At 48.4% G+C, this 22,862-nt stretch overlaps 1 protein-coding gene across 2 annotated transcripts in view; it reads right to left on the reverse strand.

Moving 5' to 3' along the window:
* Positions 1-22,862, reverse strand: part of ANKS1B (ankyrin repeat and sterile alpha motif domain containing 1B) — a 353,018-nt gene that overhangs the window by 53,646 nt on the left and 276,510 nt on the right. For both annotated transcript variants that reach the window (XM_063928420.1, XM_063928421.1), the window contains one exon: positions 1,752-1,838. In XM_063928420.1, the coding sequence (XP_063784490.1) occupies positions 1,752-1,838 (87 nt within the window). The remainder of the gene's footprint in view (positions 1-1,751; positions 1,839-22,862) is intronic.

A 22,862-nucleotide genomic window follows, 5' to 3' on the forward strand; every position in this document is an offset into this window, starting at 1 on the left:
TCCCTGCAAACCTTACATATTTAACATACAGCGGGCGAAGCTTGGCCTGTCATACCAGCATTTACAGCACTGAACAGGGCAGCATCAGAGGCGGGACAGGTCAGAGAAGGAGGCAGATTATTCTCCTCAGGGCCAGGCTTTTCATATCATCAATCTAGGGAAGGCCCGCCCAAAGGTGTGGCCTCACAAAGATTGGCAGCGGCGGGGGCGGAGCATGTCCTGTTCTAATTAGTTTACCAGGAAGTCCTTCAAAATTAAAGTTATATGCACGGATATACTTCAAATTCCGTAGCGAAGCACGGGTATTCAGCTAGCTCTGTAATATATGACAGCGGCATTTCGTGACACTTGCATTCACCCCTATGAATGGTTTGCTATATTTTATATACTGTCAGGGACCCCAGTAGGTTTCTCTGAGTTTGCACTGACAATAGTCAGCACCAATAGTTGAATCACCCTGGCTGGTTTTACAGTGGTTGTAACACACACCTTTCTTTAACTGCCACCACTCATTAAAATAATGCACATGCTGGTTGACACAGACTATCACACAATTAGCTGGTCTCCTCCTGCTTCTAGCAACAAATAGATATAGTGAAACCATGGCGATCTAATAGCTTCCTCAAATGCTGGGTTCTGGAACATATACAAATAGACTACAAAAGAAGTACAATGCTTACTTACAGAAATAATTTAAAGAAAAAGGGTTACAGATTACAGAGAAAAACATGTTGCAATTTGAAAGGAGAAACTTGACACAGGATTACACGCCTCTTATTCTGAGGCTATGGGGAACAGCAGGAAAATGCAGGTACAGGCTTCAACTTTGAATTGAACTCCCATGTCTGACATCTGACACAGAACAAAAGATTCTCATAACTTTTATAACCTGCCCTCCCTCTCCCTTTTATCTCTCTAATGACTGGCTGACCAGTTAATTAAATCAGGGTCCATACCAGGACTGGCCATATGCTTTTTAACTTAAGTACAAATAACTGTACATAATTTCCCCTGTGTGATAGCTACATGACATATAGTACAATCACATTAATCTCTATTATTTAAACTATCAAATAAATGTAAATATGACTTCGCTTTGAGATGTGATTGGTTAGATATCTAATTTCTCTCAAATCATTAAGTCCCATGTATTCTTAAATCATACCTGACCTGTGTACATACCTCATGTATAATTCTATTATCTTAGGAACTCCTAGCTGTCATAGAAAAATAAATTTTTAGTCAGAAACAGATAAAATTGGCAAAACTTTGATCTCTGCCCAAAGTCTGAATACCTTTTAGGCAGGTGGCTAAGTGGCTACTCCTTCCTGTGTTAGGCAGGCCTCCTCCCCTTATTAATATGCAGGATTAGACAAAGACTGTATGTTTACCAATTCTGTCAGGTGATTCCTCACAGGACACTGTCAGGACATACATTCTAATGAACTACACCAGACCACCTCTCATGTTCCTGAGTGGAATAAAAATTCCTATGATCTGTGTGGGGCAGACATATAACCTAACATCAAAAGAAAAACAACTCGTAATATGTCCTAATATACCCATATCTCTACAAACACAATCACATTAATTTTATCATTACCTCACATTTTTTAAACTCTGGAATTAAGCCATTTTCAACCTAGTTTACACAATTTGGAAAATAAAAGGGATAAGCAGAAGGAGTCAAGTATACTGTGAAAAGGATGGCAGGTATATTTTTTTCTGCTACATGAAAATGGAAATCTCACCTTATTTGCTGCATCCATAAACTTCACTCCTTTGTAAGAAACTGACAGAATAATTGTGGGGACTTTCTTCATCTGTTCTGTTGATTTCTGAGAAAATATAAATAAAAATTGTATTTTATACAAGATATATCTTGTTTATTCTAGCATAATATGTTGAAATGTCAGAATTTCAACTAATTCCCAAATTCACTGTGGAATTTTTATGAATCTCCAAATAACATTGATTGGTCTGCTGAACAGAAAATAAAGCAAAGAAAAAAATATACATTAGAGAAAATGGTCAAAGAGAAATTGTTTATGCATTTATTTTGCTTTCCTTGCGTATCATTGATGATTGCCGGGCTCCAGCTATGATGCATGTTAAGCTAGCGGCCAGCCTGGCTCCGCCTCCCAGCTCACACAATCTGCATGGACTTCCTCTTTACACAATGGGTGGTATTCAATTCTTTTCACCCCCTTCCACACCCGTTCTGTTTCTGTTGACGGGCATGGTATAATAATTTCAGCTCGCTACCCCTGGGGTAGTGAGGGCGCCCAACCCTTTACTCACCAAAACCTGATGACTATGGACGCAATATGAGTGATAACGGGCATCACTTTAGAAAAGAGATTGGGCGTAATATATCATTTGAATACCGCCCAATGAGTGCTGACACCTCCCTCCCAGGTGGAACCTGACACCCACACATGGCGGCCTCAGCTCCAGGTAAACTCAGAAACCGAGTGAGGAGAGAGCGTAAGCTGATATTGTATGTACCCGCTATCCCAGTGGTAGGACACATGTGTGGAACTACAAGTCCCAGCATGCCCACCGGAACAGACCCCATATGCCATCCCAACAGTAGATAGTTGTAGATTCTCCTGAATTTCATGAACTCTGGCCCTCATTCCGAGTTGTTCGCTCGCAAGCTGCTTTTTGCAGCTTTGCACACGCTAAGCCGCCGCCTGCTGGGAGTGAATCTTAGCTTATCAAAATTGCGAACGAAAGATTAGCAGAATTGCGAATAGACACTTCTTAGCAGTTTCTAAGTAGCTCCACACTTACTCGGCATCTGCGATCAGTTCAGTGCTTGTCGTTCCTGGTTTGACGTCACAAACACTCCCAGCGTTCGCCCAGACACTCCTCCGTTTCTCAAGCCACTCCCGCGTTTTTCCCAGAAACGGTAGCGTTTTTTCGCACACACCCATAAAACGGCCAGTTTCCGCCCAGAAACACCCACTTCCTGTCAATCACATTACGATCACCAGAACGAAGAAAAAACCTCGTAATGCCGTGAGTAAAATACCTAACTGCATAGCAAATTTACTTGGCGCAGTCGCACTGCGGACATTGCGCATGCGCATTAGCGACTATTCGCTCCGTTGCGACAAAAAAATAATGAGCGAACAACTCGGAATGACCCCCTCTGTTGCTGACATGAAAGAGGCTGCTGGGTCTTGTAGTTACATTCATTAAAGAAATTGAGAAGTATATTAATTTTACAGCAATTTAACAACTTTCCCTGGCTAACAGTATTGTTTATAGCCAATTCATCCTCCTTTTACAAAAAAATAAGATTTTAAACCTACCGGTAAATCTTTTTCTCCTAGTCCGTAGAGGATGCTGGGGACTCCGTAAGGACCATGGGGTACAGACGGGCTCCGCAGGAGACATGGGCACTCTAAAGAACTTTTAGTATGGGTGTGCACTGGCTCCTCCCTCTATGCCCCTCCTCCAGACCTCAGTTAGAGAAACTGTGCCCAGAGGAGATGGACAATATGAGGAAAGGATTTTGTTAATCTAAGGGCAAGATTCATATCAGCCCACACCAAACACACCGTATAACCTGGAATATACGCAACCAGTTAACAGTATGAACAAAAAACAGTATCAGTCAACGACCGATCTTAACTGTAACATAACCCTTATGTAAGCAACAACTATATACAAGTCTTGCAGATTTAGTCCGCACTGGGACGGGCGCCCAGCATCCTCTACGGACTAGGAGAAAAAGATTTACCGGTAGGTTTAAAATCTTATTTTCTCTTACGTCCTAGAGGATGCTGGGGACTCCGTAAGGACCATGGGGTTTATACCAAAGCTCCAAACCGGGCGGGAGAGTGCGGATGACTCTGCAGCACCGATTGAGCAAACGCGAGGTCCTCCTCAGCCAGGGTATCAAACTTGTAGAATTTTGCAAAAGTGTTTGAACCCGACCAAGTAGCTGCTCGGCACAACTGTAATGCCGAGACGCCTCGGGCAGCCGCCCAAGAAGAGCCCACTTTCCTAGTGGAATGGGCCTTTACTGAATTTGGTACCGGCAATTCAGCCGTAGAATGAGCCTGCTGGATCGTGTTACAGATCCAGCGAGCAATAGTCTGCTTAGAAGCAGGCGCGCCAACCTTGTTGGCTGCATACAGGACAAACAGAGCCTCTGTTTTCCTAACCCTAGCCGTCCTGGCTACGTAAATTTTTAAGGCCCAGACTACATCCAGGGACTTGAAGTCCTCCAAGTCCCCCGTAGCCACAGGCACCACAATAGGTTGGTTCATATGAAAAGAAGAAACCACCTTAGGCAAAAATTGAGGACGAGTCCTCAACTCTGCTCTATCCACATGAAAAATCAAGTAGGGGATCTTGTGAGACAAGGCCGCCAACTCTGACACCCGCCTTGCAGATGCCAAGGCCAGCAACATGACCACTTTCCAAGTGAGAAATTTTAATTCCACCGTTTGAAGAGGTTCAAACCAGTGTGATTTAAGGTTAAGGTTAACGTTAAGGTCCCATGGTGCCACAGGAGGCACAAAAGGAGCTGGATGTGCAGCACTCCCTTTACGAAAGTTTGGACTTCTGGGAGAGAAGCCAATTCCTTCTGAACAAATATAGATAGGGCCGAAATCTGTACCTTAATGGAGCCTAATTTTAGGCCCATATCCACTCCTGTCTTGAGCAGAAGTGTACCATTCAGGAGGGTACACTGAAAAGGGTGGTCTGCATGACACACCTGACAGTGGGAACATACCACCCTAATAAACATCATTATATTACGACATATGGTAATTTGTGAACACTATCATACATCAAATTGTCACATTACTTTCTTCCCATTTTCTTTCATCCCTTCTTTCCCCATCCCTTTCCATCTTCACCCTCTCTCTCACATTCCTTCTCTCCCACAAGTGCGCTGACCTCACCATTGCTTAACATTAGTACGGAGGTAGGACAACTCTAGGCCTAGCAGCACTAACCCCCCATCCCAGTGAGCGCAGTCTCTCTCCAATTATCTACGTCTACCGCTACTGCCTGAGGGTCCCTTGACCTGGCACAATACCTCCGAAGCTTTTTGTTGAGGCGTGACGGCATCATGTCTATTTGAGGAAGTCCCCAAAGACTTGCTATCTCTGCAAAGACCTCTTGATGAAGTCCCCACTCTCCTGGATGGAGATCGTGTCTGCTGAGGAAGTCTGCTTCCCAGTTGTCCACTCCCGGTATGAAGACTGCTGACAGAACACTTCCGTGATTTTCTGCCCAGCGCAGAATTCTGGTGGCTTCCGCCATTGCCGCTCTGCTCCTTGTTCCGCCTTGGCGGTTTACATGAGCCACGGCTGTGACGTTGTCTGATTGAATCAGAACCGGTAGGTCGTGAAGAAGATACTCTGCTTGTCGTAGGCCATTGCATATGGCCCTCTATTCCAGCACGTTGATGTGTAGACAAGCCTCCTGGCTTGACCATAGTCCCTGAAAATTTCTTCCTTTTGTGACTGCTCCCCATCCTCGGAGGCTCGCGTCCGTGGTCACCAGAACCCAGTCTTGAATGCCGAACCTGCGACCCTCTAGAAGGTGAGCACTCTGCAGCCACCACAGGAGAGACACCCTGGCCCTGGGGGACAGGCTTATCTTTTGATGTAGGAGTAGATGGGACCCCAACCATTTGTCCAGAAGGTCCCACTGAAACGTCCTCGCATGGAACCTGCCGAAGGGGATGGCCTCGTAGGCTGCCACCATTTTTCCCAGAACTCGAGTGCATAGATGAACAGACACTCTTTTTGGTTTTAGCAGGTCCCTGACCATGTTCTGGAGGTCCTGGGCTTTTTCTATTGGTAGAAAAACCCTCTTCTGTTCCGTGTCTAGGATCATGCCTAGGAAATCAACTGTGACTTTGGCAGATTGAGAATCCAACCCTGTTGATGTAACAATCTCAGGGAGAGCGACACGCTTTTCAGCAATTGATCCCTTGATCTCGCCTTTATCAGGAGATCGTCCAAGTACGGGATAATTGTGACTCCCTGCTTGCGCAGGAGCACCATCATTTCCGCCATTACTTTGGTGAAAATTCTCGGGGCCGTGGAAAGCCCAAACGGCAACGTCTGAAACTGGTAATGACAGTCCTGTACCGCGAAAACGCAGGTATTCCTGATGAAGAGGAAATATGGGGACATGAAGGTAGGCATCCTTCACGTCCAGCGACACCATAAAATCCCCTGCTTCCAGACTGGATATCACAACCCGGAGTGATTCCATCTTGAATTTGAACTTTTCCAAGTATAGGTTCAGGGATTTTAGATTCAAAATGGGTCTGACCGAACCATCCGGTTTCGGGACCACAAACAGTGTTGAATAGTACCCTTTTCCTTGTTGGCCTAGGGGGACCTTGACAATCACTTGCTGTTGACACAGCTTTTGAATTTCATCTAATACCGCTTCCCTCTCCGGGGAAGAGGTTGGCAAGGCCGACTTGAAAAATCAGCGAGGGGGCACCTCTTCGAACTCCAGTTTGTAACCTTGGGATACAATTTCCAACGCCCAAGGATCCAGGTCTGATAGAACCCAGACCTGGCTGAAGAGTCGAAGATGTGCCCCCACCGGTGCGGACTCCCTCCATGGAGCCCCAGCGTCATGCGGTGGATTTAGCAGAAGCCGGGGAGGACTTCTGCTCCTGGGAACTAGCTGAAGCAGGTGATCTCTTACTTCTACCCTTACCTCTGGCGAGGAAAGAGGAGCCCCGACCACTTCTGGACTTATGCGACCAAAAGGACTGCATCTGATATTGTGGGGTTTTCTTTTTCTGTGGGGGAACAAAAGGCAAAAATGTAGATTTACCCGCGGTAGCTGTGGAAACCAGGTCCGCGAGACCGTCCCCAAACAAAACTTCACCCTTGTAAGGTAAAACCTCCATATGCTTCTTTGAGTCGGCATCACCCGACCATTGGCAGGTCCACAGAGCTCGTCTTGCCGAAACTGCCATGGCGTTGGCTCTGGACCCAAGCAGCCCCATGTCTCTTTAGCGTCTCTCATATATAAGACTGCGTCTTTAATGTGACCTAAAGTCAGTACAATGGTATCCTTGTCCAGGGTATCCATGTCAGCCAACAAGGTATCTGTCCATGCTGCAACAGCGCTACAAACCCATGCCGATGCTATTGCCGGTCTGAGTAAAACACCCGTATGTGCATAAATAGACTTTAAGGTAGTTTCCTGTCTACGATCCGCAGGATCCTTAAGGGCCGCGGTGTCTGGAAATGGTAGCGCCACCTTCTTGGACAGACGCGTTAACGCCTTGTCCACCCTGGGCGAGGATTCCCACCGTATCCTGTCCTTTGCAGGGAAAGGATACGCCATAAGAATCCTCTTGGGAATCTGCAGTTTTTTGTCTGGAGTTCCCCAAGCTTTTTCAAATAATTCGTTCAGTTCATGAGATGGGGGAAACGTTACCTCAGGTTTCTTTCCCTTAAACATGTGTACCCTCGTGTCAGGGACAGAGGGGTCATCCGTGATATGCAAAACATCTTTTATTGCCATAATCATATAATGAATACTTTTGGCCACCTTAGGGTGCAACCTTGCCTCATCATAGTCGACACTGTAGTCAGAATCCGTGTCGGTATCAGTGTCTGCTATTTGTGATAGGGGACGCTTTTGAGACCCTGATGGGCCCTGTGACCCACTCAAATCCGCGGATTGACTCCCTGCTGTTTCCCTGGACTCAGCTTTGTCCATTCTCTTATGTAATAAGGTCACATTAGCATTTAAAATATTCCACATATCATACCAATCATGAGTCGGCGTTGCCGACGGAGACACCCCAATCATCTGCTCCACCTCCTCCTTGGATGAGCCTTCCGCTTCAGACATGCCGATACACGCGTACTGACACCCGTACACACACACAGGAATATATCTATAAGGGGACAGTTCCCCAACAAGGCCCTTTGGAGAGACAGAGAGAGAGTATGCCAGCACACACCCAGCGCCAATTGACACTGGAAACGATTCCCAGATATAGCGCTTTTATATATATTAACAGTGTAATACACTCACTGCGCCTAAGTGTGCCCCCCCCCCCCCCTCTCTTTCAGCCCTGTGTCACCGATCTGCAGCTTCTCTTCAGATCACTGTGGAGAAAATGGCGCTGGTAAGTGCTGTGAGACCAAGCTCCGCCCCCTCTAGTGGCAGGCTTCGGTCCCGCTCAAAATTACAATTAATGGCGGGGGATGTACATATCTACTGACTCCGCAGCCCATATGCGAAAAATGCCAAAACAGAAGTTTATATTGCTGCCCAGGGCGCCCCCCCTGCGCCCTGCACCCATCAGTGCCTGTCAGTGTGTGTAACGTGTGGGAGCAATGGCGCGCAGCGGTAACGGTGGTATCCAATCGTCTCCAGGTAGTAGAAACAACAGATGGATGGTTTGGGTAAAGGGGTCACTCCAGTCGAGGCAGTCGAGAAACGCGTTAGGTAGAACGGCTTTGGAGTGACCCCTTTACCCAAACCATCCATCTGTTGTTTCTACTACCTGGAGACGATTGGATACCACCGCTAGCCCTAACCCGCTACGAATACTTCTATCCACTGGATCACAGCCAAAAGGATTATCCAGCTGCACTGTTGGGGAAGCACCCAGGCAGCGCAGCACACGACGGCTTGTGGATCAGAGACGGCGGAGGTCCAGTGAATATCCGGCTGGACGGCTACTGCATTAACTGCTACGGGTGAGACGGGGCTAAATTCATTATTACGATATCCCGTTTGAATAGCTGCCTACACCGGCGGCCTCACGAGGTTAGGAGCCGCTGAGCCATTTCGGGACTTTATATTTATTATTGTCTAGTGGGACGGGACTGGCTTTCACCCACTGTCCCGACTATTTAGCCACTCACATTAGCGGCCGTACGAGGGTAGGAGCCCCTGAGCCGTACGGGACATTTGGCTACATCACCAACGGGTAACCATATTATCAGTTTGGGTCGTTAATCAAATGATTTCCAGTCCTTCCACCACTGACTTAACCCCATGAAATCTCAATTGACAGGCAATTTTTTCACCCATACAATATACTGACCTTGGATGAACTTTGTTTAAGAACATTACGTCTACAAGTTAATTAGGCTGGCCAGCCACTGTGGACATATTAGGTTCTATAATACTTTTGGAATCATTGCGATCTTATTTGTGCATCCTAGGTTGTTATAGTATTACCTATCTCAGGAACGGCTTTATTTTGTAGGTTTTTGTTACATTTGTATTTATTATTGGCCTTTGGAAATAGTAAGCTGTATGTGGGAATGTTATCAGATGGTTGTGGATTTTAATATTATGCTGTTTTAATTTATACATATTTTATCATTATTTTTCTTCTTATCCCATTGTGGTCACTTTAAGGATCATATTTCAGTTAATTTACTCAATTACTTGGTTATTAACTTCAATGAAATAAAAATAATTAAATCCAATTTGGCTCTTCCTTCTGCGCACATCTTGGTCCGTTTTTCTTGTTATTGTATTTTTTGGGGGGTTGGCAATTTCCCCCCTTTTTTCCATATTGTGCGGCATTAGGAAGTTCCCCGGGGTCGAAGGTTATGGGCGCCTCTCTTTTCCCTTTTTTTTCTCCCTGGAAGATGCTTTTATCAGCAGATCATCCAGACATTGAATTATGTTCACTCCCTGCATGCGGAGGAGTAGCATCATCTCTGCCATGACCTTGGTGAACACCCTCGGTGCTGTAGAGAGGCCAAATGGCAATGCTTGGAACTGATAGTGACGGTCCAGCAGTGCAAATCTTAGATAAGCCTGGTGAGGCGGCCAGATCGGAATGTGAAGGTACGGATCCTTGATATCCAGGGATACTAGGAATTCCTCCTCCGCCAGACCTGAGATCACCGCTCTCAGAGACTCCATCTTGAATCTGAATTCCCTCAAGTAGGGGTTCAATGACTTTAGCTTTAATATTGGCCTTACCGAACTGTCCGGTTTCGGTACCACAAACAGGTTTGAGTAATAACCCTTGTGTTGTAGGCAAGGTGAAACTGGAACAATGACATTTGTTTGAACCAATTTTTGAATGGCTTCCTGTAGGATAGCACTTTTTGTCAGCGAAGCTGGTAAGCCTGATTTGAAGAATCTGTGAGGTGAGAGATCTAGAAATTCCAGTCTGCATCCCTGGGTAACAATATCTTTTACCTAGGGGTCTAGGCATGAAGACGCCCAGGCGTGATTGAAATCTTTTAGTCTCGACCCACCTGCCCGATCTCCAGGCTGGGAGGTCCACCGTCATGCTGAAGATTTGTTGGTGCAGGTTTTCTGGATTTTCCCCGACCTCCTCGAAAGAAGGTGGGAGGGGGCTTGGATTTTTTTGAATTTTGCGGTCCGAAAGGACTGCAGTGTATGCGCAGGATAAGATTTCCTAGCCGGTGGTGTTGCTGAGGGAAGAAAGGTTGACTACCCGCAGTTGCCGTGAAAATCCACGCATCCAACGCGTCCCCAAACAGGGCCTGACCTGTGAAGGGTAGATTCACCACACTTTTCTTGGATTCTACATCCGCAGTCCAGTGGTGTAGCCAGAGTCCTCTGCGTGCCGAGACTGCCATGGAAGTAGCCCTTGCATTAAGTAGGCCAATGACCTTCATGGCCTCCACCATGAAACCTGCCGAATCCTGTATGTGACGCGAAAACAATTCAATGTCACTCCTATACATAGTATCTAATTCCTCTAGTAATGTGCCTGACCACTTTACTATGGCTTTAGAAATCAATGTACAAGCAAAAGTGGGCCTTAAAGCCATGCCTGTAGCTGTGTATAGTGATTTGAGCATAGTCTCAATCTTGCGGTCAGCCGGCTCCTTTAAGGCGGTTGAACCAGGGACAAGTAAAACCAACTTTTTTGACAACCTAGATAAAGAAGCGTCTACTATAGGTAGTTTTTTTCCTCTCCTCTCCAGGGAAAGGAAGGAGAATTCTTTTAGGGATCTAGAATTTTTTCTCTGGGTTTTCCCAGGATGTTTCAAACAAGGAGTTTAACTCCTTAGAAGCAGGGAAGGTAAGCGAGGATTTTTTATTTACGTCAAAATAAGATTCCTCTTCCTGTTCAGGTACCTTCTTAGTAATATGCAAAACGTCCCTAATGGCTTCAATCATTAGTTTTATCCCTTAAGCAAGGGATGCATCTCCCCCCCCCCCTCCCCCCTGCATATTCCCATCACGGTCCCCTGTATCAGAGTCGGTATCAGTGTCAGCTTGCATTATCTGGGCAAGTGTATGTTTTTGCGGGTATGTAGCAGTGGCGTGCAGTGAGGTCAGTGGCTGGTGAGGCACTGCAGCCAGAATATCCACTGAGTCCCGCCGATGACCGTTATCACTGCCGAGCTGGTGCCCGCTACTGCACCTGAGCCTATGCCCGCTACCACCACTGATGCCCACTACCCCCGCAACTAAAGGCCACCGCCTCCGCCAATTGCTTAGAAAATTGCCGCCATGAACTGCCCGATCCCTCGCCACTAATTTGCATCTCAGTCTGATGCCGTCACCGCCAATGCCCGCAGCCTGCCTGCTCATTAAACTTGCAATAAGCAGGCAGCTAATATATTTTACATTTTTATAAAAAAATAAGATTTTACTCACCGGTAAATCTATTTCTCGTAGTCCGTAGTGGATGCTGGGAACTCCGTAAGGACCATGGGGAATAGCGGCTCCGCAGGAGACTGGGCACAATTAAAGAAAGCTTTAGGTCACCTGGTGTGCACTGGCTCCTCCCACTATGACCCTCCTCCAAGCCTCAGTTAGGACACTGTGCCCGGACGAGCTGACATAATAAGGAAGGATTTTGAATCCCGGGTAAGACTCTTACCAGCCACACCAATCACACTGTACAACTCGTGATACAATACCCAGTTTAACAGTATGAAAACAACTGAGCCTCTCAACAGATGGCTCAACAATAACCCTTTAGTTAACAGTAACTATGTACAAGTATTGCAGACAATCCGCACTTGGGACGGGCGCCCAGCATCCACTACGGACTACGAGAAATAGATTTACCGGTGAGTAAAATCTTATTTTCTCTGACGTCCTAGTGGATGCTGGGAACTCCGTAAGGACCATGGGGATTATATCAAAGCTCCCAAACGGGCGGGAGAGTGCGGATGACTCTGCAGCACCGAATGAGAGAACTCCAGGTCCTCCTCAGCCAGGGTATCAAATTTGTAGAATTTTGCAAACGTGTTTGCCCCTGACCAAGTAGCAGCTCGGCAAAGTTGTAAAGCCGAGACCCCTCGGGCAGCCGCCCAAGATGAGCCCACCTTCCTTGTGGAATGGGCTTTTACTGATTTAGGATGCGGCAGTCCAGCCGCAGAATGCGCCTGCTGAATTGTGCTACAAATCCAGCGAGCAATAGTCTGCTTAGAAACAGGAGCACCCAGCTTGTTGGGTGCATACAGGATAAATAGCGAGTCAGTTTTCCTGACTCCAGCCGTCCTGGAAACATACATTTTCAAGGCCCTGACTACGTCCAGTAACTTGGAGTCCTCCAAGTCCCTAGTAGCCGCAGGCACCACGATAGGTTGGTTCAAGTGAAAAGCTGATACCACCTTAGGAAGAAACTGGGGACGAGTCCTCAATTCTGCCCTATCCATATGGAAAATCAGATAAGGGCTTTTACATGACAAAGCCGCCAATTCTGACACACGCCTGGCCGAAGCCAATGCCAATAACATGACCACTTTCCACGTGAGATATTTTAGATCCACGGTCTTAAGTGGCTCAAACCAATGTGATTTTAAGAAACTCAACACCACGTTGAGATCCCAAGGTGCCACTGGAGGCACAAACGGGGGCTGAATATGCAGCACTCCCTTCACAAACGTCTGAACTTCAGGCAATGAAGCCAGTTCTTTCTGGAAGAAAATCGACAAAGCCGAGATCTGTACCTTAATGGAGCCTAATTTCAGGCCCATAGTCACTCCTGTTTGTAGGAAATGCAGAAATTGACCTAGTTGAAATTCCTCTGTTGGGGCCTTTTCGGCCTCACACCAAGCAACATATTTCCGCCATATGCGGTGGTAATGCTTTGCAGTTACATCTTTCCTGGCTTTAATCAGCGTAGGAATGACTTCCTCCGGAATGCCCTTTTCCTTCAGGATCCGGCGTTCAACCGCCATGCCGTCAAACGCAGCCGCGGTAAGTCTTGGAACAGACAGGGCCCCTGCTGCAGCAGGTCCTGTCTGAGCGGCAGAGGCCATGAGTCCTCTGAGATCATCTCTTAAAGTTCCGGGTACCACGCTCGCCTTGGCCAGTACGGAACCACGAGTATTGTTCTTACTCCTCGTTTTCTTATTATTCTCAGTACCCTTGGTATGAGAGGCAGAGGAGGGAACACATAAACTGACTGGTACACCCACGGTGTCACCAGAGCGTCCACAGCTATCGCCTGAGGGTCCCTTGACCTGGCGCAATATCTCTCTAGTTTTTTGTTTAGGCGGGACCCCATCATGTCCACTTGTGGACGTTCCCATCGATTTACAATCAGCGTGAAGACTTCTGGATGAAGTCCCCACTCTCCCGGGTGGAGGTCGTGCCTGCTGAGAAAGTCTGCTTCCCAGTTGTCCACTCCCGGAATGAACACTGCTGACAGTGCTAGTACGTGATTTTCCACCCATCGGAGAATCCTTGTGGCTTCTGCCATTGCCATCCTGCTTCTCGTGCCGCCCTGTCGATTTACATGGGCGACTGCCGTGATGTTGTCTGACTGGATCAGTACCGGCTGGTTTTGAAGCAGAGGCCTTGCCTGACTTAGGGCGTTGTAAATGGCCCTTAGTTCCAGAATATTTATGTGTAGGGGAAGTCTCCTGACTCGACCATAGTCCTTGGAAGTTTCTTCCCTGTGTGACTGCCCCCCAGCCCCGAAGGCTGGCATCCGTGGTCACCAGGACCCAGTCCTGTATGCCGAATCTGCGGCCCTCTAGAAGATGGGCCCTCTGCAGCCACCACAGCAGAGACACCCTGGTTCTTGGAGACAGGGTTATCAGGCGATGCATCTGAAGATGCGATCCGGACCACTGGTCCAACAGGTCCCACTGAAAGATTCTGGCATGGAACCTGCCGAAAGGAATTGCTTCGTAAGAAGCCACCATCTTTCCCAGGACCCGCGTGCAGTGATGCACCGATACCTGTTTCGGTTTCAGGAGGTCTCTGACTAGAGATGACAGCTCCTTGGCTTTCTCCTCCGGGAGAAACACTTTTTTCTGGACTGTGTCCAGGATCATACCCAGGAACAGTAGACGTGTCGTCGGAACCAGATGTGATTTTGGAATATTCAGAATCCAACCGTGCTGGTGTAGCACCTCCTGAGATAGTGCTACTCCCACCAACAACTGCTCCTTGGACCTCGCCTTTATTAGGAGATCGTCCAAGTACGGGATAATTAAAACTCCCTTTCTTCGAAGGAGTATCATCATTTCTGCCATTACTTTGGTAAACACCCTCGGTGCCGTGGAGAGTCCGAACGGCAGCGTCTGGAATTGGTAATGGCAATCCTGTACCACATATCTGAGGTACTCCTGGTGAGGATAGTAAATGGGGACATGCAGGTAAGCATCCTTGATGTCCAGGGATACCATGTAATCCCCCTCGTCCAGGCTTGCAATAACCGCCCTGAGCGATTCCATCTTGAACTTGAATTTTTTTATGTATGTGTTCAAGGATTTCAAATTTAAAATGGGTCTCACCGAACCGTCCGGTTTCGGTACCACAAACAGTGTGGAATAGTAACCCCGTCCTTGTTGAAGTAGGGGCACCTTGACTATCACCTGTTGGGAATACAGTTTGTGAATTGCCTCTAGCACAGCCTCCCTGCCTTAGGGAGTTGTTGGCAAGGCAGATTTGAGGAAACGGCGGGGGAGAGACGCCTCGAATTCCAGCTTGTACCCCTGAGATACTACTTGCAAGATCCAGGGATCCACCTGTGAGCGAGCCCACTGATCGCTGAAATTTTTGAGGCGGCCCCCCACCGTACCTGGCTCCGTCTGTGGAGCCCCACCGTCATGCGGCAGACTTGGAAGAAGCGGGGGAGGACTTTTGCTCCTGGGAACCTGCTGTGTGTTGCAGCCTTTTTCCCCTACCTCTGCCTCTGGACAGAAAGGACCCGCCTTTTCCACGCCTGTTTTTCTGAGTCCGAAAGGACTGTACTTGATAAAACGGCGCCTTTTTAGGCTGTGAGGGAACATGGGGTAAAAATGCTGACTTCCCAGCAGTTGCTGTGGAAACTAGGTCCGAGAGACCATCCCCGAATAACTCCTCACCCTTATAAGGCAAAACTTCCATGTGCCTTTTTGAATCTGCATCCCCTGTCCACTGGCGAGTCCATAAGCCTCTCCTAGCAGAAATGGACAGTGCACTTATTTTAGATGCCAGCCGGCAGATCTCCCTCTGTGCATCTCTCATGTATAAGACTGAGTCTTTAATATGCTCTATGGTTAGCAGAATAGTGTCCCTGTCTAGGGTGTCAATATTTTCTGACAGGGAATCTGACCACGCAGCGGCAGCACTGCACATCCACGCTGACGCAATAGCAGGTCTAAGTATAATGCCTGAGTGTGTATATACAGACTTCAGGATAGCCTCCTGCTTTCTATCAGTAGGCTCCTTGAGGGCGGCCGTATCCGGAGACGGTAGTGCCACCTTTTTAGACAAACGTGTGAGCGCTTTATCCACCCTAGGTGGTGTTTCCCAACGTGACCTATCCTCTGGCGGGAAAGGGAACGCCATAAGTAACTTCTTAGAGATTACCAATCTTTTATCAGGGAAAGCCCACGCTTCTTCACACACTTCATTTAATTCTTCTGATGGGGGAAAGACTACGGGTAGTTTTTTCTCCCCAAACATAATACCCTTTTTTGTGGTACCTGGGTTTATATCAGAAATGTGTAACACCTCTTTCATTGCTTCAATCATGCAACAAATGGCCTTAGTGGACATTAGACTAGACTCATCGTCATCGACACTGGTGTCAGTATCCGTGTCGACATCCGCGTCTGCCATCTGAGGTAGCGGGCGTTTTAGAGCCCCCGATGGCCTTTGAGACGCCTGGACAGGCACGAGCTGAGAAGCCGGCTGTCCCGCATTTGGCATGTCGTCCAATTTTTTGTGTAAGGAGTCGACGCGTGCACGCAATTCCTTCCATAAGTCCATCCACTCAGGTGTCTGCCCCGCAGGGGGTGACATCCCTTCTATATGCAACTGCTCCGCCTCCACCTCATTATCCTCATCAAACATGTCGACACAGCCGTACCGACACACCGCACACACACAGGGAATGCTCTAACAGAGGACAGGACCCACAAAAGCCCTTTGGGGAGACAGAGTGAGAGTATTCCAGCACACACCAGAGCGCTATATAATGCAGGGACTAACTGAATTATGTCCCCTATAGCTGCTGTTATATATACTGCGCCCAAATTTAGTGCCCCCTCTCTCTTTTTTACCCTTTTCTGTAGTGTAGACTGCAGGGGAGAGCCAGGGAGCTTCCTTCCAGCAGAGCTGTGAGGGAGAAATGGCGCCAGTGTGCTGAAGGAGATAGCTCCGCCCCTTTTTCGCAGACTATTCTCCCGCTTTTTTCTGGATTCTGGCAGGGGTAATTATCACATATATAGCCTCTGGGGCTATATATTGTGGTATTTTTGCCAGCCAAGGTCTTTTTATTGCTGCTCAGGGCGCCCCCCCCTAGCGCCCTGCACCCTCAGTGACCGGAGTGTGAAGTGTGTATGAGGAGCAATGGCGCACAGCTGCAGTGCTGTGCGCTACCTTGGTGAAGACTGATGTCTTCTGCCGCCGATTTTCCGGACCTCTTCTTGCTTCTGGCTCTGTAAGGGGGACGGCGGCGCGACTCCGGGACCGAACACCAAGGCCAGTTCCATGCGGTCGGTCCCTCTGGAGCTAATGGTGTCCAGTAGTCTGAGAAGCCCAAGCTAGCTGCAAGCAGGTAGGTTCGCTTCTTCTCCCCTTAGTCCCTCGCTGCAGTGAGCCTGTTGCCAGCAGGTCTCACTGTAAAATAAAAAACCTAAATATATACTTTATTTCTAGAAGCTCAGGAGAGCCCCTAGTGTGCATCCAACCTCGGCCGGGCACAAAATCTAACTGAGGCTTGGAGGAGGGTCATAGTGGGAGGAGCCAGTGCACACCAGGTGACCTAAAGCTTTCTTTAATTGTGCCCAGTCTCCTGCGGAGCCGCTATTCCCCATGGTCCTTACGGAGTTCCCAGCATCCACTAGGACGTCAGAGAAATAAATATTAGTGTTTGAGATCAGTGAGACAGTGGGAGGAGGACATGAATGCAATTTTGTTGTCCATGGCTTCCATTAACTTAATAGTGCCATTTGTGCGACTCTATTAAGTTAATGGAAGTCCTGGACAACAAAATAGCCAGCAGGAAGAGCGTGACATCAGGTAGAGGGTGACAGTAGTGGGTGACAGGGATGGTGACGCCAGCGAGAGGGTGACAGCATTGGGTGACACCAAGGAGAGGGTGACAGGAAGAGCGTGACACCAAGGAAAGGGTGACAGCAGTGGGTGACAGGAAGAGCGTGATGCCAGGGAAAGGGTGACAGCAGTGGCTGACAGGGAGAGGGTGATGCAAGGGAGATGGTGACAGGAAGAGCGTGACGCCAGGGAGCTGGTGACAGGAGTGGGTGACAAGGAGAGTGTGACACCGGGGAGAGGGTGACAGGAAGAGCGTGACGCCAAGGAAAGGGTGACAGGAAGAGTGCGACACCAGGGAGAGAGTGAAAGCAGTGGCTGTCAGGGAGAGGGTGACGCCAGGGAGATGGTGACAGGAAGAGCGTGACGCCAGGGAGAGGGTGACAGGAGTGGGTGACAGGGAGAGTGTGACGCCAGGGAGAGGGTGACAGGAAGAGCGTGACGCCAGGGAAAGGGTGACAGGAAGAGCATGATGCTAGGGAGAGGGTGACAGTAGTGGGTGACAGGGAGAGGGTGATGCCAAGGAGAGGGCGACAGTGGCGACGACAGAGAGAGGGTGACAGGGAGAGGGTAACAGCAGTAGCAGAGGGTGAGAATTTGACAGAGAGAAGGAAAGGGTGATGGAAACAGACAGTGAATGATGATTATATTGCATTTTCTTACCTGGTCCTGGGCCTAGAACTGCAGCGCGGCTCCCCCCTTTGGTGGCAAGGACAGCATGAACATGAATCTGGAGTCGTGGAAGAGTGATGGAGGAGGGGAGGAGCAGGGATCGTGGCGCCTTCATCATCTCTCTGGCCAGCAGGCCCGGCGACAGGGGGGGTCAAAGGGGACACCCATCCCGTGCTCCAACGTTGTGAGGGTCCCCAAAGTCCAAGAACGGCAGCATGTCATATTTAAATTATATAAATCGCAGCATCGCGCTAGCCGCGGGCTGCCCGCTGTGTAGTTGTAAGTAATGAGTAACTAACTTTTTTTTTATTCAGCCGACCCCCTCCCACCTTCCCCAGGCCCTGTGGTCACCTCTCAGTGCCCCCAGCCCAGCCCCAGGTCATCTGTCAGTCAGTACCAGTTTGGTGCTCCCCTCCTCATCAAGTATTCCCCGCCCGCCCTGTCTCTGCTCTGCTGTGACTGATGCTGTCGGCACCGCTGCTGGCCGGACTGCATGCGAGTGACCAGAGACTGTAGGGTTTCAGAGTCGGGCAGTGGCGGCGGTGTCACAGGGGGAGTGAGAAGGAAGTGGCTGCAAAGTACGGGACTGTGGGCTCTGTGGCAGCGCCGTACGCATGGAACTTTCCCTGCATACATTTCCTTCCCTGGCCGGCGGCGCAACCCTTCTTCCGTATCTGCTATGGTGCAGGCAGACGGGCCCGGCGGACAGGGACGGTCGGCCTCATACAGCGGTAATATTTATAATTTAAAAAAGTCCTAGTCCCCCCCCCCCACCACCACCAAACCGCTACAGTCAAATCCTCCACAAATTTTCTCAAAAACTGCGTCTCGTTCCTAGTATGTGACATCCTTGTTGAAACCTGGGATATCATTCCCCTTAAAGAATCCATCCATGGGGGTTCGGATTCAGAAGGCTGGGAAAGTACATTGCAGTCCTGAGTACATGGAATAGAAGATAAACATTCTGCAACACAGGACACAGAATCCTTAGACATGGTAATGTGGGGACACACACGCACACACAGTAAAAATGTCAGACACAGTTTCCCCCAGAGTACCTTCAGAGAGTCACAGAGCAATAGGAGCCAGCCACACTGCTCCTCTGTAAGCTGTTGTTATGATAAAAGCCCGGCACTAACAAGCTATCCTTAGTAGGTTAGTTAGCACTATTATCACACTCCCCCCCTGTCTATAACACCCTGGTACCGCAGAGGTATGCTGGAGTTATGTGGAGGGCAGCGCTCCCTGTCAGCGTCTCTTCATAAGTATCTGCAGGGAGAAAATGGCGCTGGTGAGTGCTGGTTCCGCTCTGAGAGGAAGCCCCGGTCCCTGTAATGGCGCGCGGCTTCCCGAACTGATTCTTTATACTGGCCTGAGAGTTTTGTGTGTTAACAGCGGGATTAGCCCCTGTTAACTACTGTATGGGACCAGTGTAGGGTTAACGCGCTGGCTCAGGACGCCCCTCCAGGTCTACATGTGTCATGTTGCTGAGCCTTCCAGGAGCGCAGCCTGTCAGAGCTGCGCTCCAAACTTTGTGCCACCATACCTGCCGGCGACCCGCTAACCAGACCGCCGGCGCTGTACTCACCACTCTTATATCTTCTGGCTCTGTTAGGGGGTGGCGCCCATGCTGCGGGAGTGAGCGGTCGCCTCGTGGGCATGCGATCAGCACCCTCAGGAGCTCAGTGTCCTGTCAGCGGAGTGGAGAACCATTAACTCTTCAGGAAGTTGGTTCCTACTCCCCCCCTAAGTCCCACGAAGCAGGGAGGCTATTGCCAGCAGCCTTCTTGTGACCTAAGTAACTCTAAAAACAATAAAACTAAGAAAACTCCTAGGAGCTCCCCTAGCTGTGACCGGCTCCTCCGGGCACATTTTCTAAACTGAGTCTGGTAGAAGGGGCATAGAGGGAGGAGCCAGCCCACACTATTAAACTCTTAAAGTGCCCATGGCTCCTATTGGACCTGTCTATACACCATGGTACTAAATATAACCCCAGCATCCTCTAGGTCTAGGACGTAAGAGAAATCACGTTACACGTTACAATGTAAAAACAATATATTCTACCACCATGAAAGCTGCAGATTGCCCTTGACAAGTTCTTAGGCCCCTGCAATAGTAGGTGGCCCTCATGCATCCTGCTTATATGGCAGTGTGGCGGGGAACATGGGATTCACAGGTCTGAGAGGGGGTGGAGCAAATATGACACGATTCTATGACAATCTTGTAATTTTCAGTCCTGCCGCCTCTTCATGTACCTGTGAATTGCAGCATTACGCCATGAGGTGGCGGGGGCCTAATTCCCTGTCACCATCAGCTGTCAGCTGCATCTCCCCTCTGTGTTTCAGTGAGGGTATATTAAAAAAACTGCGGACTAGAGTTGTGCGCACCTATAATCATCTTCAGATGGATCTTTTGCACCTAGTGTAGGGCTGGTGTAAGAGCACGAAAATAATCATGGCCTGAAACCAAACATACGGATGGGGGCTAGGCCGACCACAGATACGTACAACATTGCATACAGAAGCATTTACACTTTTAGTTTTGTGCGCATAATGCGGGAGCAACTACGGCCTGACCTGCGTTTATCTCTGCATGTGCCCCAATTTCTGTTTACCGCAGATGTCTAAAGGGGGGTACACATGAAGAGATCCGTGCTTAAAATCTAAGCAATCTGACTAGATTGATTAGAAGTTAAGCACGGATCTCTTGTGTGTATGCCCCCCAGCGGCCGCGCATTGCTTTCGCCGGTGCTAGATTCAGCCTGCATGAAGGCAGAATCTAGTCAGGTCGTTCACTTCAGCGCTGTGTGAAGTGAGCCCCCCCCCCCCCCGTCTCACCCCCCACCCCCCTCACTCACCGCACATCGCGCTGAGTGCTGAGCAGGGGGAGAAATGTGTGCTGGGCGGTCTGTGATAGATCGCTCAGCACACATCTCTAGGCGTGTACTCCCCTTAAGACCATGAGGGCTACATGAGGACGAGAATCTTCACGACTGTCCTCGCTTTATAAATTAACTTTACCGTTATTATGCATCCTCATGATAAAAATAAGAAACTAATAGGTTGTTTCATTATGGTAAATTTGGGGTCTATGTACTAAGCCTTGGATGGAGATAAAGTCGCTGGAGATAAAGTACCAGCCAATCGGCTCCTAACTGTCATTTTTCAAACACAGCCTGTGGCATAGCAGCTAGGAGACGATTGGCTGGGACTTTGGCCCTCATTCTGAGTTGATCGCTCGCTGACGTTTTTCACAGCATAGCGATCAGGCTAAAAACCAGCTGTTCTGCGCATGTGTATGGGCCGCAGGGCGCACGCGCCAAGTACTTTCACACAAAACTAAGCAATTTTACACAGGGGCGAGCGACGCTCTTCAGTCGCTCTGCTGATCGGTGTGTGATTGACAGGAAGTGGGTGTTTCTGGGCGGAAACAGACCGTTTACCTGGAGTGTGCTAAAAAACGCAGGCTTGTCAGGCTAAAACGCAGGAATGGCTGGGGAAACGGGGGAGTGGCTGGCCGAACACAGGGCGTATTTATGACGTCAAATCAGGAACCAAACAGTCTACAGTGATCGCAATCTAGGAGTAGGTCTGGAGCTACTCAGAAACTGCAGGAAAAGATTTTCGAGCAATTCTGCTAATCTTTCGTTCGCACTTCTCCTAAGCTAAAATACACTCCCCGTGGGCGGCGGCCTAGCATTTGCACTGCTGCTAAAAGCAGCTAGCGAGCGAACAACTCGGAATGAGGGCCTTTAGCTCCAGTGACTTAATCTCCATCCAAGGCTCAGTAAATAGACCCCTACGTTTCTTAAAGTGGCCAATGAGCATAACTGTCCCCATCAGCGTGTCAGTGTCCTTAGAACGAAAAAATAATAATCTGGAAAACTCTGAAAGTTTTAGTTCCATCCACTATTTAAAACAAATTTCTCTCCACTTTTAATGCAACTTCGGGGACAGGGGTGACGTATTTAAAAGTAAATGTAAAATAAATGATGATTAAAAAACTATTTAAATATATAAAAAAAAAGCTGAGCTCTTAGCAGCGAACAAAGACAATGGCTATTCTAGCGGAGCTTCATCTTTAATGCACAAGGACTAATCAAGATCATTTGTCTGAATTAATCTTTAGAAAAGAAAACCAGAACTCTCCATGGGTTTATATTATGGGATGAGATGTAGTCACCTGCTAAACCTCCCGCTGGCTGACAGCGAATCTTGTTTCTATTCAATCTCTGGCTTTAATAAACCCACCGGATGCTTTTCCTCAAAGACTGAAAAATGAATGTAATAGTGTACAGCACTATAATGAAAATCAATGCGCTTATAGTGCTTTGAAAGACATAAGGTGAAAAGGGTCTGTGCTTGAACCTATCTTGGGAATTGTCATGAGATACATTGATTTTTTGTCACTGGAGCGACCGTTTGTCTCCATTTCTGAAAGTCACCAAAGTACTAAGCATGACCTGCAGTTCAGCCTATCCAGAATACTGGCAGGTGGCTGTGTATTTATTGTACAGGGGGAAGACATCTGCGTGATGTAAAATGGCTGTGTATGACGGGGGCTGTTTGTTGTGTTTTGTTTTACATGTGCTCGGTGAAGGGGTGAAACAGTTGTGAAAAACTGGCGCTATAGTGAAAAAGGTGCTGTCATCGGAAGCCTGAAACATGCCTGCCTACTCTCCGGGAACTTCCAGGAGACTAATGAATATTTGGGGAGGC

The sequence above is a fragment of the Pseudophryne corroboree genome, chromosome 6 (genome assembly GCF_028390025.1).
Source record: "Pseudophryne corroboree isolate aPseCor3 chromosome 6, aPseCor3.hap2, whole genome shotgun sequence".
Lineage (NCBI taxonomy): Eukaryota > Metazoa > Chordata > Amphibia > Anura > Myobatrachidae > Pseudophryne > Pseudophryne corroboree.